This window comes from Lucilia cuprina, chromosome X, assembly GCF_022045245.1.
Source record: "Lucilia cuprina isolate Lc7/37 chromosome X, ASM2204524v1, whole genome shotgun sequence".
NCBI classification, from domain to species: domain Eukaryota; kingdom Metazoa; phylum Arthropoda; class Insecta; order Diptera; family Calliphoridae; genus Lucilia; species Lucilia cuprina.
Window position 1 is genome coordinate 12,867,862 of NC_060949.1, and position 18,130 is coordinate 12,885,991.

Consider the following 18,130-nt stretch of genomic DNA (forward strand, 5'->3'; position numbering starts at 1 on the left):
TCTTACATTAGTCTTTTAACAGCCACTTACTCCTGATGGAACCTCAACCAACTGAACAGCCTGGTCATAGCATGCAGTAAACATCTGCATGGGTATACTTGTTCTTAAATTCACAGTACTGCATAGTATCAAAATACACGTATACTATTGTAAAAATATAAAACAAGTATGTATAGGATGTGTAGGTTCGAACAAATAAGTTATAATCACACACAATTTGCTTAATTTAGAAACGGAATATTACTCGTCTCGCTCGTTGAGAGTTGTGTTTGATATAATTAGGCAAAAACATCTTAATGACAGTAAAAACATCTCGAAATCTACGAGTGATCAGTTTGAACTTTTACGTACAAACAGCCTTTATGCTATGTAACCAGTGTTGCCACAACAAAATTTTTTTCTAACCAAAATTCGAATAAAAAATAACCAAATTAAGAAAAAAAGTAAACAAAATTATTTTTATTTGTTTTATGTTTACATTTGGACATTAAAATAACAAATTTATTTTCTGAAGTGGAACTATGTTAAATTTCGTCGCTAAACTGGTATTATGAAGACAGTTATGAACGTTAAGGTAATTTTCTGTACGGGATCTTATATGAGACGTATGGTCAATTATGGACCAATTCTTATAAAATCTGACAGAGATATTTTAGTTCCTTTAAACCTTGATTATGTTGAATTTTGTTCGTTAACAAATGCAATTAATATTTATTTTAAAAAATAACTGAGTTTTTAACGCGTTTTAGCGCAATTTAAATATACTCCACGTATGACTTTTTGGAAAACAATTTTAAATTATAAAATTCTTCCCATTTTATGTACAGATTTGGAGATTTCGTTCGAAATTTGGGTTTAAATTATAATAACATGTAGCGGATGTTAGCATTACATTCATAACTTCAGCAATATTTGTAAACGTAATCTATCCAAATTACCCGACAAATTGACCAAAATGTAGAATTTAAGATAGTAAAATAAAAATATCATCTAGAAAATGTAAATAAAGAACTAAAAGTCATGGTGAGATAGTAGAAATCAAAGGTCATGAGTATCAAATCTTTGCATATATCGCGATTATTTATCGTCGTACGAGTTTAGATGTTATTACAACTTTTGTATACAATACAATTTCATTTTCCTTAGCTGTGTTACTTAAAAATATCAGTTGATTAATACTTTAAAGATATTGTGATACAATTCTTGCACCAATTAGCAGAAAATAATTTATTTATTCTTATTAAATCATTTATCTTAGAATTTCGGCAAATTAGCACAGTCATTTCAAATAGGTATAGAAGTTGCCATTATACTTTAAATTTTAAATTCTTACAAAATTTTTTTTCATACAAGTATCGTGAGTTCTTTATACAAAAAGTTCCATTAGAAATATTAAAGAAAGGACGGACGAGTTTGGATCGACCCAAAAAGTGATTTTAGTTCATGGATGCACCAAAAGGAGAGAGAGGATTCATTATTCATGGTGTTAAATTGACTAGTGTAATATTACGGTGTTGTTATGATTTTAGTCAACTCAATTAATATGTGTAAGTTAAAATACTTGTTAGAGACATAATATGTTTTAGTCGTTACCATTACTTAAGCCGGATTTACACGATTACACAAGTAATATGATCTGTCAAAATTTTGTGTAGAAGAGTACGGTTGGGATCGTCTAAACGCAATATGTAATGAAACTATCACACATTGAGAGACAATACGGATGGAAAATTTGACAGTTGTATGGCTCTCTTCATTTTTTGAAATTATTTAAAAAACAGGCAGGTCGCATTAGATCAGGGATGTATTTTTATGTAAACACATATAAAAAAGTGAAACAGCTGTTTTCATATTACTTTTTTTATTTTTTATACCAATCGTGTAAACACGCAAAATATAAATCAAACGACTTTTATTCTCTTTTTTGTCATACGGGTGGAATTTCATTTTACTTTTTCATTAAACTTGTCGTACGTAAAGTGTGATCGTGTGAAGTGCCCTTTAGTTATTGAAAAAATAATTATTTATCAGTGAATCATACTCAAATATATAATTGCCATGAACATGAAAATTATTACAGTAACATCAATATTGTTTAAATAGAATTAAAATAACAATTATATTTTTTGATAAAAATGTATTGTTACAGTCAACATAGTTCAGTTTTAGTAACTATGTCGAACTATGCTTTTTCTCTGCGTGTGGTGGAGGGTATTTAGAATTCGGCATAGCCGAATATAGCACTCTAACATGTTTTTTATTTACATTGCTTTTAGAGTACCAAAACACACTGGATATAGTATGTGTATGTATAAAATTCAAGTAGAATATTCTTAATATTTCTTTATTGTGGTCAATTCTAATGTTTTAGGGTCTAAATAAATTTGCAAGTCATAAAGTAAACATATTGATTGTTTTACCAAAATATTTTCACAATCTGATACATACATAAATATACACATTTAGTAAATTTAGCCTAATGTATGTCCAGACAATGAATGCATTACTATAATACAGTGGGAAGTTTATGAATATTTTAAAGTCTACTTTTAACACTTATTGTTTTTATTTCATGAAATAAAAACCGCACAAAACCTACTTTAGAATAACATCTTCAAAAAAGAAACAAAAGACAACTGAACAAAAAACTTCTTTTATGGTTAAAAAGTACTTAAATAAAATGATTTTACGATAATGACTGGGAGGAAGAAAAGGTAACAAAAAGACTTTAAAACTATTATTTTGTAAATACTTAAAAGTTGTTGTTGTTAAATTTCTGCATATTTCTTCAAAAGGAAACAGACGAATAAATATAAAAATGAGAACCAAAGAAAATGAAATACAATTATTAGTAATAATTATAATAAACCACTTCACACTCTCATAAACGAAGGGTGTTAAAATACTTTAAATAAGGCACGAGATAACAATCAAACCCAATTTAGGTAGATACATACCAAGGATGGGAAGTTATATTGTAATATGTGTTATTAAAATGTTTGCATTTTCGGCATGTTACGTACATACATACATACATAAATAAATACATACATACATACATACATACATACATACATACATACATACATACATACATACATACATACATACATACATTCATACATACATTCATTTTCAGTACAAATTTAAGTATTTGGTAAGAAAAATTAAAATTAAAAATTTTTTTTTGAAATTTGTTTAAATTTTTTTTGGTGTGGAAATTTTTTAATAAAGTTTGTGTCCTAACTAAGCAAAATTTAAAATACTGTAAAATAAGTCATATTATCAGTCATAATGTTATATTCGAATTGGTTATAGATATAAATTTCGAAAAAATTAATAAATAAATTACACGCATTTATCAAATAATTGGTTTAATTTTAAAATTTCAGTTTAGAAAAAATAGATTCTTTTCGCTTCTTTGCAAGTTAGTAAAGTGGAAGTACTTTGTTTAATTATTGCTGGGTATATACATGCATTAATTTTTCAGAATCTATTAGTCCCAAGAAAAGATAACTATTCCAACTTTTCCATCCCTGTTAGATATAATTACAGATCCTCATACACACATGCAACTGCTCAGCACAACAATAATATTAATCGAGATCATATTTCTTAAGGTACGACCACTTAAGTAAGGTGACAATAGATTTTTTTATATTTAAACAAAAGCAAATTCTAAATAGAACTGTTAGAAGAAAATAAAATGTATTGTGGTTTTACAAATAAAACGAAAATAAAGAAATTGAACATGAATAATAGAAATAAATAATTTTTATGATTAACGATAACATAATACAACAACATATAACTCGATCAATCTATTTAGAAAATAAGTCTAAAGAATCAAATAAAAACAGTGTTGTCAACAATTTTATGGCTAAACTTTCTTAATAATAAAAAAACGCGTAATTATTTCTATTAAAATAATTATTAATATTCTTTAGTTATTGAATCTTAAAATTTTAATTAAAAACAATAATATACAATAAAATTAATATTTTAGTTTAATTTAATAATTTAAAATTATTTGTAATTAACTGTTTTGTTTCTCGCAGAGGACGGTTGTGTTTTTCTTTATCTCTAACATATAATTCGCGACATTGGCATCGGTAAATCAGAAGATGCAAAGTATACAAATATCGATGTTAATTTATTAAATGAGGCTTTTATAAAATTTCCATATATTAAGATCTATAAATTGAACAAGAATTTTACATTCATTCCCTTTTAAATGTGTAACTCAAGCTGATGTATTAAATGTATGTTTTAAAATAGAATCGTATGAATTTGGTCCTGATTTATTAAATGAGGCTTTTATAAAATTTCAATATATTAAGATCTATAAATTGAACAAGAATTTTACATTCATTCCCTTTTAAATGTGTAACTCAAGCTGATGTATTAAATGTATGTTTTAAAATAGAATCGTATGAATTTGGTCCTGATAATATTCATCCCAAGTTTCTTAGCTGTTCTTCCAGTTTTATTACCTCAATTAACACACGTATTTAACACAATTATAAGTATTTTTCCGACAATTTGGAATGTGCTAAAATTATACCCGTGCCAGAAAATAAGAATGATTATCGTCCCATAGCAATACTTTCATACTTATCAAAAATATTTGAAAGATTGTTATACGAACAAAATGCTGATTATATATCTGCAAAAAATTTTCTTACAAATAGGCAATTAGGGTTTCATCCTAAAAATAGCTGTATTACTGCTCTTGTTGACGCGTCAGAAGAATGCGAGGCGTTCTAAACGCTTCTGAACGATTCTTTTTGATATTCATTTGATAAGGTCAATCATAATTTGATAACTAAAGGTGTTCCTTAAGGATCAATCTTAGAACTTCGCCTTTTCTCAGTGTATATTAATGACTTACCTCAACAAGTGCCACACTGTAAAATGTATGCAGATGATGTACAACTGAATCCGTTATTAAATTGAACACTGACTTATCAAAAAATTCATATATGGGCTATATATAATAGGCGATTTTTAAATCCTATTAAACATTTTGTTTTTGATGTTATTCTTAACAATCAACGGATAGAATTTGTTAATAAAACAAAAATCTTATAATATTTTTTAACTCTTCCCTTAACTGGTCTGATCATGTTATCACTGCTACAGGTAAAGATGGTATTAGATGACATGTTTTTTACATATGTACTGTCACTTTTTTTTTATCCATATGTAATTCCGAATGTATGTCAAAATTGTTATATAATTTTTATATAATTTTTGCAATCACACCTGCCTGTGTTTTTCCATATGAGCAAACAGCATTTAGTTCAATTGTTTGCAAAAAATAACCAAAACGAAAAATTAATTCACATGTACACATGCAAAATAAAAATAACCAATTTTGGTTAATAATAACCAAAGTGGCAACACTGTATGTAACCATTGTACGGCGCTAGTATTGTTTAGAATGCGAAGGTTTTCGGCAAATTAAATGTACACAACACGATCGTAAACGAACCTCTTAACAAGGGCGTAAGAAAAAATATTTAGTTGCTTCAAAGCATTTAACAAAGCATGTTGATGTCGCTTTATTTCAGACATTACATGTTATGAAATTTATTACAAATTATGGAATACATATGAGTGAACAAATTTAAAAAATATATTTTGTCGATTAAAAGTAAACTCTTACACTTTTCTCAAATACATTTTACTATTTATTTTATATGTATATGCAAGTAGCACCCTACCTACACGCAGAGAAAAAATATAGTTGTGGTAACCATAATCTAAGAGCAACATATTATAGTTAGAATTATGGTTAAAGTTAAAACATATTATGATCATTATTAGTATAATAATCTACCATATTATGATTAAATATAGTCCAAATATTTCATCATAGTATAGTTTTATTAATCATAATTTGATATTGTAGCATCATATTGTAGTTTCAAGCAACCACATTATGGTTTCATGTAATCATATAATGGTTTCAAGTAATTATTGTTTGAAGTAACCATATTATGGTTACAAGTAGTCACATGCAGAGTTTAAATATTAGTAAATGCTTTTATATTTTTATTTTTGACTTTGCAATAAATATGCATTTACCTCATATTTAAAAATATGCATATTTAAAAAATGGTTCTGTTCAAAATATTTCTAGTATTTTTGCTAAAAATATTTACCCATACAAGCTATTGCATATTACAGCTTACAGACAAATATAAAATGTTTTCACATACAATATATTACGCATCAAATCGCTAACATATTTATAACACCCACATATATTTCATATGGCTTGCCTATAATATTAAAATATTTTCCTACACAAATTATTCGCAGTCAAAAATATTGAAGCCATGCAAGCAGTAATATACGAACATGAAATGTACGCAAGCAGAGCATATATGTGCCGACGAAAACACGAAACAAAACGATAGTCCCGACTATCAGGTTACAATATTTTTACTATCAAACTTAAATATTATTTACCATAGGAAATGACTTATGGTCTAAAATTTAACATTTCATGTTGAACTTGAAAAATTATAAAATGTGAAAAATAAATGCAAGATATAACCAAACTTTATTTAGAAAATAATTAAAAACGTTTATATGTATATTACGGGAGAAATGTATGCATGAAATAACCAAATTTAAATTAGAAAATTTTTGAATTGAATTATTGAATGTATGTATTTATTAAATTTTTAATGTGGAGTATTACAATGTATGTATTTGTATTTATTGTAAAAGGTAATATAATTAGAAAAATAGTATATAAATACTTAGAGGATCATATGAATGTAAAAATATATTCAAATATGTATGTAAAAAATTGTTTTTACAGGATATATTTAAACATATTGTTTGTAAAGCAAGAAACAATAACAATAAGTTTGTAAACAGGTAGTAATGCATTAGTAGTGTCTATGAAATGATCAATAATGAAGGAAATTATAGGTATTTTAGAAATCTGTAACAGGAATGCAAAAAATTAAGAGGGGACATAAAAACATAAAATGTTGTTTTTGCAATTTTACATTGTGAAAGGTTAAAACAACAAAAATGTATGAGTGTATTACATACATATACATGTATGTTTTTCATATGCATGTACATAAGTGAATCAATTAAGTAATTTGCCTATGTAAAATTTTATAAATTTTAAGAAAAAACTTTATCTGAACAATTATTTACAGCAAAATAAAACTATTTGTTTGTTGTATTTTTTAAAGAATATCTTATATCTTAAATGTAAATCTTATTAAAAGTATAATCGTGATATTATTTAACGAAATTTTTGAAAAAATGAGACGTATTGTTAATTTTTTAGGTCAATAAAGTATTTTGCTTTTTTAGGGTTTTTTGTTATTTTTTCAATATTGCTGCATTATTTTATAAAATTTCATATTTTTATTACTCCTATATATTAGAATAACATTTTTAGATATTTTAGAAGTAGAACGACTCTTCTTGGACATTTCTTAACTGATTTATTATCCTATATACCAATAAGAATTTATCAATATTTGACTTAATATGAAATCTATCGTTTCTTTGATTAAATTTCGAAAATAATAAGTAATCTTGAATTGGATACATGATATATTAGATAATCAATGGATTTAGACCTAGAAAAAATGTTTAGTCAGGTATAAATCTATATATTATAACAAAAATAATCTAGGTTTTTGGTCATTTTGTATTGATAAACAAAAACTACATTACGGAAACCCCATTATACTGGTGAGTACTGTGTAAATTTTATTTAGAATTGTAGAATATTGATTCTTATTCAATAAATATAACACTAAGTACCATCCTAGCCACTCTGAGTATGGGGACATCACCATATACAACTATAGAACTATTACATGAAAAAATCCTGATTTTCAACCTCATATTTTAAATGCTTTATTTTATGAATAAGATACAGTGGGCCTATTAGGATCTGAATAGTTATTCTTGGTTGTAGTGTATGTATTAGCTGAAAATTTTTGCTTTTGTTGACCTTAGGGTATGATAACCACCTCTATTTTAAAATATCTAAATTAGGTATTTTTCCTGTACTACACGACAGTTTACTTTACATTGGTTCCAAGCATCCTAAGGTCTGTTTAGAGGTCTAAATTAAAACATAGTGTTCCTCCTAGTTCGTATATGGATTTTGAAGAAGATAAATCAGGAGTCCAATGGTTTTCCATGGATACAAGTCTCCTCCCTTTGGCAGTTAAAGATTTTGAATCACCAATCATTTCATTAACCATTTCATAATTATATTTCAGTGATTTACACTTGTTCTAGAAATCTAAACTAATATTTTTAAGGCAAATAACATCACATTTTTACACAATGAGGATATGATTTTTGCAAATTACGATTGAAAAATACTTAACACTCGTCCTTTTAACAATAAAACAATAAATTTAAAAAAGAAATTAAAACATAACGAAATTAACCGAAATTCTCAATATGCAAAATACTGTTTTGACATGCAAATTCTGATTAAGAACAATAAAATGCAACAACAAATGCACCAAAATTTGTATTTTAATATTTTTTTCTTGGTTTTCCCATTTTACACAATCTCTATTTTTAATTGGAAAACATAAATTTACTTTTTACATATTTTTTCCAATTTTATTTATGATTAAAAATCTAAATTCTCTTAAAAAACAGGTAGGCAAAAAACTTAGTTGATTCACTGCATGTGAAAATGTACGTCATAAAAATGACCTATAACAGTACTTCTCTTTCCTACTTTACCGTTTTACGCACATTCCTACACGGTGGTTTACGCAAGGCCATTTTTTTGCTATGCCTGAATTGCCTCAATTTGTTGAATTAATGGGATTGCAAACGGGTTTTATTGAAATATGTCCAAATTGGCACGTTTTTAAAATATCGGGGTCATTTTGACCCCAAGGCCGTTTAAGGGTTAATTAATTTTTTTCACTATTATTGTAAATATCGGTTGTTAATAAATAAATTTCTTAAGTTTTGTTATAATCCATCAAAAATTCCAAATATTACAAAATTTGACATTTAAAGTTTATGGGTTAATGGCGTCCAAATTGCATGAAACTCTTGATTTTTATTTAGAAATATGTGGGCAAATAAATTTACAAAAGGTTCCATTTAAAATACACAATAATATAATAAAAGGCTAATTTTGCAAAATATTACATAAAAATGGGTTTTTGTCGAAATCCGCTGAATTCAAATTGCATGTACAGGCAAACTATAAGAGGTATTGACCTAATTTTTTTACTGTTATATTCCCTAATCTATTGTCCATAAATCCCTAAAATTTGAATTTTGAAACGGCCGTTAAAAATATCAAAATTTTTTGACCATAGCTGAGAACAGGTTTACGTTATTCTATAAGGACAAAAACTTATATTCAAGTAACTACATATACATTTTGAAACGGCCGTTAAAAAGATCAACATTTTTTGACCATAGCTGAGAACAGGTTTACGTTATTCTATAAGGACAAAAACTTATATTCAAGTAACTACAGATACATTTTAAGTAATACCATTGTTTTATTCGAATATTTTCAAAAATATGTTTATTTTTTTATCACATTTTGAAACGGCCGTTAAAAATATCAACATTTTTTTGACCATAGCTGAGAACAGGTTTACGTTATTCTATAAGACAAAGACTTATATTCAAGTAACTACAGATACATTTTAAGTAATACCATTGTTTTATTCGAATATTTTCAAAAATATGTTTATTTTTTATCACATTTCGAATTCAAGTGCTCTGAGACACGATAATGGCCTGGGTAATTTTTAATAACTTTTACATTTTTCAACCAATTTTTGTGTTTTTTATCTTTTTGTCACGCTAATTCTTAATGACAAATTGTTTAATGACAAAACTTTTGTGAAAACAGAAAAAATTGCATATTTTCCCCTTGTAAATGCATCTTCAAAATTCAGAGCCGTTGCGGCACCAGTTAACGTAGTTCTATTGACCTAAATTTTTGCACGACTTATTTGTATAATTTATTTGTATAATTTGTATAATTTTAGCGGGGGCGGACAAAATTCGAAACTTAGTTTTTTTGGAGCACTCTAATATACATACATATATACACCAGATATAAATATACATATGTATGTATATAAGTATGTGTGAAACAATAACAAAAACATAAAAATGACCTGTAACAGTACTTTTCTTTCCCACTTTTCACGCATATTCCATAACGGTGGATTACGCTAGGTCATTTTTTTGCTTTACCTTTGAATTGGTGATGGAAAGAAGATATGTAGATACATATGTACATGTGATGCAAAAACACATTCCTCATAAAAACGACCTGTGTAGTACTTATCTTTCCTACTTTATCATTTTACGCACATTCCTTAACGATGGTTTACAAGATCCTTTTTTGCTTTACTTGAATTGGTGGTGGAGAGAAGAGGAAATAAATATCATTATTATTTAGTCTCTCTCATGTAAATTCAAAAGGTTGGCAATGGCATATGCAAATTTATTAGCACCTATATATATTTTTCTTCTCTTAATTTTTTGCATTCGTGCTACAAATTTCTAATATACATACCTATAATTTCCTTCATTATTGATCATTTCATAGACACTACTAATGCATTACTACCTGTTTACAAACTTATTGTTATTGTTTCTTGCTTTGTATTGAATTTATTCCATATCATACTGTTACAAACAATATGTTTAAATATATCCTGTAAAAACAATTTTTTACATACATATTTGAATATATTTTTACATTTATATGATCCTCTAAGTATTTATATACTATTTTTCTAATTATATTACCTTTTACAATAAATACAAATACATACATTTTAATACTCCACATTAAAAATTTAATAAATACATACATTCAATAATTCAATTCAAAAATTTTCTAATTTAAATTTGGTTATTTCATGCATACATTTCTCCCGTAATATACATATAAACGTTTTTAATTATTTTCTAAATAAAATTTGGTTATATCTTTCATTTATTTTTCACATTTTATAATTTTTCAAGTTCAACATGAAATGTTAAATTTTAGACCATAAGTCATTTCCTATAGTAAATAATATTTAAGTTTGATAGTAAAAATATTGTAACCTGATAGTCGGGACTATCGTTTTGTTTCGTGTTTTCGTCGGCACATATATGCTCTGCTTGCGTACATTTCATGTTCGTATATTACTGCTTGCATGGCTTCAATATTGTTGACTGCGAATAATTTGTATAGGAAAATATTTTAATATTATAGGCAAGCCATATGAAATATATGTGGGTATTATAAATATGTTAGCGATTTGATGCGTAATATATTGTATGTGAAAACATTTTATATTTGTCTGTAAGCTGTAATATGCAATAGCTTGTATGGGTAAATATTTTTAGCAAAAATACTAGAAATATTTCGAATAGGAGCAATTAAATATATTATATTCATAAAATATATTTATATTTTAATATTACATACGTAAGCATAGGAGAAAATATGCATTTTGGTTACTAATATATTAGTAATTTTAATCACTGGTCAGATGTCTTCAAGTAACCATGTTATGATTACATATTAAACATAATATGGTTAATTTAATGTGCTCGGCGTTAAATGTAATTATTTGTTAATTTTCTTTTAAACAAACACAAAACTTCCAATATAAACACAATATAATTTTTTTAATTATTAATTTTTTATGTACACTATTTTATTTACTTATTTCTATTGTTTGTTATTTCTATTATTTTAACACTGCGTTTGTCTAACAATTTATTTAATCCGATCTAGTACGGATAAACCATACAACTGATAGAAAATTGGCGATACCAAAATATTTTTAATAGTAAACGTATTTTACTTATATCTTATATGGATAAAAGTGTATAATCCTACCATTTAATGGTTATTTGATAGTTTAAATGATTCTAAATAATAATATATGTTTAAATAATTATCATTGTTTAGTTATTGTAAAAATAATTATTTTTCAGAAATTCATTCTTAAATTTATAATTGTCATAAACTTATAAATGTTTTCAGTAACTAAAATATTGATGAAGTTCAATAAAAATAACAATTGTTTGGTTATGATAACAAAATATTGTTACAAAAAACATAGAATAGTTGTCCTAACCATGCCGAACCATGGTTTTTCTCTGCGTGTAGAATAAGGGTATTAAGCTCATATAATACTCTTTATATCGAATTTCATCGCTATACTTGCATTTTTAAAACAGTTATGTTATAGCTGTTTTTCGAGGGCCCACTTGTATGGAAGCTATACGAAAAGTGTACCGATATTGCCCATTTTCAATACCAAATAATACATATTTGTGTAAAATTTCAATCCTCTAGCTCTTTCCGTTCGAACTCTATCGTGCTTTCAACAGACAGACGGACACACATGGCTAGATCGTCTTAGAATTTAATAAGGACCCAGATATATACTTTTGTGGGTTTAAGCTCAATATTTCGATGTGACAAAATCAATATACCCCCATCTTTTGTGGCTATAAAAAGTGCTAAAAACATCGAATATTGATAACAAATTACAGCGCAATCAAATTAGAATACAGTAGGACCTTGATTATGCGTGATTCAATTATCCGAATATAAAAGGGGAATTCCCGTAAAACGAAAATACTAAATTGGAAAATAAGAGACAAACAACATTAAACGATTATTTTTAGAAATTATATAACATGAAATCCTTATCTACTGTTTACTATTTTCTGACAAATTTTTTTTTATATATTTATGAATCATTTATAAATATATAAAATCGTTGAATTATTTCATTTTATATGAAAAAAGTAATCATTTGATTATATTTTTTACAAAAAAACATGAAAAAATTTGATTTTATTCGATATAAGAAATGGATTCTATATTGATAACAATTTTCAATATTTTAATTTGACAAGAATTTTCGGTCATTATTTCATTTTTTTGTACTAAAATTAATTTATTTTAACATATATAACTAGTTCCAAAGTTATTCGGTCACCATCATTTCTAATTTTGAACAGAAATACCCGAGATGCCCTACTTTAGAGATCCATAAAATATGAACCGAATGAGTTAAGGATAAAATTTTTACGCCATAGAAGAATATATGCTCCTGATTTGAAAAAAACAAAGGGGATAAAAATTTAAAACAGCATTTGTTGGTCGATTTATTTTGGAATTACCCATATTTTAAACTATCAAAATTTTAAGTTTATTTTTATTCGTTCTAAAGTGTTTGATTTGTTAAGTATGTAGCGTAAAATTAGACAAAATTTTCTCCATATGAGCCGAAAAACTTTTCGACTCTAAATCATTAAAAAAAGTATAATTGGTGTTTTCAATATATTATAAATATTTTTTCTTTTATATACATATTATTTAAGATATTTTGAAGTGAGACCCTCAATTCAGCTGCCAGGATCCACATATTTAATAAATGGCTGATAAAACCAACTTAAATGCGAAAAATCTGAGAAAAAAGTATATTTAATTTTCAGAAATACTTTTCTATTTAAAGTTTCTCTAACGAAAAACAATTGTTTTTTAAATATTTTGTTGCATGCCATATGCATCACAATAACGTGTTTCTATTATTTTTCTATTTATTATTTCTAAGGCATATTTTGGTTAAATTTAAATTAAAATTTCCGAAAACCTATAACACCTGAGTAACAGAAGAAAGTAAATTGCTTTCTTTTGTGATACTGTTCATCAAATTCTACATTATATTATCATTATATATTTATTAATCGTATTATTTATAGGAATAATTAATCGTTAATGTTGCGGTTCAGTTGTTCTTGCGATGGATGAAAATAACATTGATTTACATAGACTGTTTTTACATATTATATAATCAATAATTTAATATAATAAATATGAAAAATATATAAAAAGATTAATTTTAATATAAATTGTAACACTTTGCTAAAGAGTTCGACTTTTTTTTCCTAATGTGAACAATAGTTATGATTTTATATTTGTTATTTTAAGCCGAAAAAATATAATTATAAATGTTATTCTCAAAAAATCATTATCTGTGAAATAACATGAACAATTTAAAAAAATAAGATGTTTCTTGAATGAAATCAACATTTTTGAAACTAAAATATTTGTATACAATAACATCGTAGAATTTATAAGTTTGTGCTTTTATGTGAAAATGGTTATTCATTATTTTTTGAAGCAAGCTTTATATGTATGTTAGTAGCACACAGTTTATTGCATTATTATCAAAATTTATAATGAAAAATACATAAAAATAATATTTACATTTAATTATTTTATATTAATAAAATTTTTTGTGATTTTAAACAAGTGCTCAAGGAATCAAGCGACATTTAAAAACATTAATAGTTGTATTCATAAAAACATTGGTTAGGTTTAACCAACGTCAAATAGCATAAAAAAGATTCAATAAACTGACATTTATGTATATTTCACCATTCTCATCCATGCATCCACATATGAATACATATGTACATTAGAGTGCTCCAAGCTTGTACGAAGGAAAAAAAACAGGCCGTCGCCCCCTAGAATTGTTCTATGGGTTATAAAAATAAGTCGTGCAAAAATTAGGTCAACAAGATTACGTTAACTGGTACCGCAACGGCTCTGAAGTTTGAAGATGCATTTACAAGGGGAAATATGCATTTTTCAGTTTTTCACAAAAGTTTTGTCATCAAATAATTTGTTTTGTATTTTATTGTCAAAGAATCGTAATGTATACAGAATTAGCGTTATAAAAAGATAAAAACCACAAAAATTGGTTGAAAAATGTAAGAGTTATTAAAAATTCCCCAGGCCATTATCGTGTCTCAGAGCACTTGAATTCGAAATGTGATAAAAAAATGAACATATTTTTGAAAATATTCTAATAAAACATTTGTATTGCTTAAAATCAATTGTATTGCTTAAAATACATCTGTAGTTACTTAAATATAAGTTTTTATCCTTATAGAATAACATAAACCTGTTCTCAGCTATGGTCGAAAAATTTTGATATTTTTAACGGTCGTTTCAAAAATTAAATATTAGTTTTTTTTGATACTTTGTTAACCAAATTTCAATTTTTTGGGAGAACTCATAGAAGTTTATGGGGAATAAAACAGTAAAAAAATTAGGTCAATACTTCTGCCTGTACCTGCAAGTTGAATTCAACGGATTTCGAGAAAAACCCGTTTGCAATCCCATTAATTCGGCAAATTGATAAAAAAACAATTGGGTATTACAAAAAATATAATATATATAAATAAAAATAATGAAATCTAAAAACTGTATTTAAATGTTATTTGCATTAAATATTTTAAAATAAAAATAAAACTGGAATATTATATCACAAATAAAAATTTACATCGATTACAAAAAGTATTACTGAAAAAATACTTTGGTTCAAATTGACACCATATTCAAAAAGGTTTAATGCCTAAATTTTTTTAAGCTGAATTAATGGGAGGTACAGGCAAACTATAAGAGGTAGTGACCTGTTTACTATTTTATTCCCTTATCTGTTGTCCATAAATCCCTATGAGTTCTCCTAAAAATATTGAAATTTGTTGAACAAAGTATCAAAAAAACTAAAATTTGAATTTTGAAACGACCGTTAAAAATATCAAAATTTTTCGACCATAGCTGAGAACAGGTTTACATTATTCTATAAGGATAAAAACTCATATTCAAGTAACTACAGATGTATTTCATCACATTTCGAATTCAAGTGCTCTGAGACATGATAATTGGGGAATTTATAATAACTTTTACATTTTTCAACCAATTTTGTGTTTTTTATCTTTTTGCAACGCTTATTCTGTGTACATTACGATTCTTTGACAATAAAATACAAAACAAATTATTTAATGACAAAACTTTTGTGAAAAAAATTCGAAACTTTTTTTGGAGCACTCTAATGTGCATACATATCTACATACAAAAATACAAAAATACATACATACATACATACATACATACAATTCTGCTTAGTTAAACAAAATAACCATAATAGCTTTTGGTTTATGATTACCACAATTTTATTGTATAAGAATAAAGTGCACTTTAACTACTGTGAACTTTAAAAAGATATTTTTTATGAATACAACCTTATCAATTTAGTAAAACTAATCGGAATTCGAGCCAATGATTAATCCGCACAAGCACATTTGTTAAAATTTGCACATTTATTTGAAGATGCAAGTTTTTTGTGGAATTACTATATCGGCAAACTTTGTGTCAACTGACTCAACTTTTGAATCAATTTCTTCCGATTTGTATAAAATTTGCACCAAAGTTAGTACTATTGGAAATTTGAAAACCGAATGAAATGTCAAATGTTAAACTGTGCTGATGCGGATGTTTCGGCTTGTCACATTTTTCCCGCGCACTGATTTAAATTCAAAGAACAATATTCGGCAGTGTATTTGTATGTACATATACTATATTTTTAAGCGAATATTATTTTTTGTGTAATAAATATATAAGTACTTTTATATTATCACATTAACAATTGGTCAAATTCAGCAAATGAAGACAATTCTCAGTAAATGTTTATGTAAAATTAACTAAATATTTAAAATGTTTTTATATTCGTGTTAAAAAGCAAAGTTATACATAAAATGCTTATGGATTTATTATTAAACTTACCACAACTTCAGATGTTGATTCCATTATGAACAAATTTATATATATATATATATATATTTATATATATGCAAGTTACTTATATTCGAACACACAAAAAAACTGAAAAAGATAAGCAAAATTTGGGTATACATAAAAAATTATTTATATTTCAATAAAAAAAATGTATTATATGTAAATATTTACCCTTGAAAACAAATTAGAAAACACATGAAATATATATGAAAATAATTTAAATTTAGTTAGTTTTCCCCGAAAAATTAATTATAAAGCACTGCACAGCGCAAGGCGATTTCAGATAAGGTGGTGCCAGTTCTGCAACAACAACATTTTACATGTATTGTTTTTGCATTTGGTTTACGTATATATCAAAAACCATAAGTACGGCGAATTCATTTGGTGAAAAATTTTTTAAAATGTTTATATTTTATTAAAAAAAACAAGTAGGAAAGTATAGTCGGTCATGACCGACCATATAATACCCTACACCATGAGTATATTTTTAAAATTTTTATTTTTAAGAAATTTTTATGTTGAATATTAGCATAATTCCAAAATATTTAAGAAATTTATTGATAAAAAAAAACTAAAATTTCTAAATGAGGCTTTATATAGGTCAAATATGGGCCAATCATCGGTAAATTTGGGAAAAGGATATATTTTTAAATAACAGTTAGTTTTGTTGCGTTTCATTGCGATACAAATGGTTACAAGTCAATTTTAGGGGGGTTTGTATGGGGGCTAGGGTCAAATAAGGGCCGATCCTTACAAAAATTTGCAGTGTCATTTATACTTAAATAAAACTTATTTTTGCCAATTTTTAGAGAGATAGTAGAATATTTGAAGTAATTATGGCATAAAAAGTTCAAATCGGGAGGTACGGTTGTATGGGGGCTAGGTGAAATAATGGACCTATTTCAACCATTTTTAATAGGCTTCGTCCCTGTGCCAAAAAACATGCTTGGTCCGAATTTCATCAAATTATCTTGAAAATTGCGGCCTGTAACTTGCGCACAAGGTTTACATGGACAGTCGGACGGACGGACATGTCTTAATCGACTCAAAAAATGATTCTGAATCGATCGGTATACTATTTGACCAATATTTTTGTATGTTGCAAACATCAGCACAAACTTATAATACCCTCCCCACTATAGTGGTGCAGGGTATAACCAAGATGTATTTATTTACAGGTGAAGTCAATAAGCCAGCTGATTATTATACCCTTCACCTTCGTGAGAAGGGTATATAAAAGTTTGTCATTCCGTTTGTAATTTCTATAATATAATTTTCCGACCCTATAAACTATATATATTCTGGATCCTTATAGATAGCGGAGTTGATTAAGCCATGTCCGTCTGTCTGTCTGTCTGTCTGTCCGTCTGACTGTCTGTTGAAATCAGTTTTTAGAGGACCCCAGATATCGGCGAAATCCGAATCTTCAATAATTCTATTAGACATGCTTTCGAGAAGATCGCTATTTAAAAT

At 26.5% G+C, this 18,130-nt stretch overlaps 1 protein-coding gene across 6 annotated transcripts in view; it reads right to left on the reverse strand.

Moving 5' to 3' along the window:
• Nucleotides 1-18,130, reverse strand: part of LOC124421287 (cell wall integrity and stress response component 2-like) — a 50,682-nt gene that overhangs the window by 19,634 nt on the left and 12,918 nt on the right. For 2 of the 6 annotated variants that reach the window (XM_046956216.1, XM_046956204.1), the window contains exon 2: nt 16,646-16,744. In XM_046956216.1, coding sequence (XP_046812172.1) covers nt 16,646-16,669 — 24 coding nt within the window. In that variant the 5' untranslated portion in view covers nt 16,670-16,744. Of the gene's footprint in view, nt 1-30; nt 106-16,104; nt 16,301-16,645; nt 16,745-16,828; nt 16,975-18,130 lie in introns of those variants that run through there. The other 4 variants (XM_046956223.1, XM_046956220.1, XM_046956210.1 and 1 more) reach the window with 3 other exon arrangements.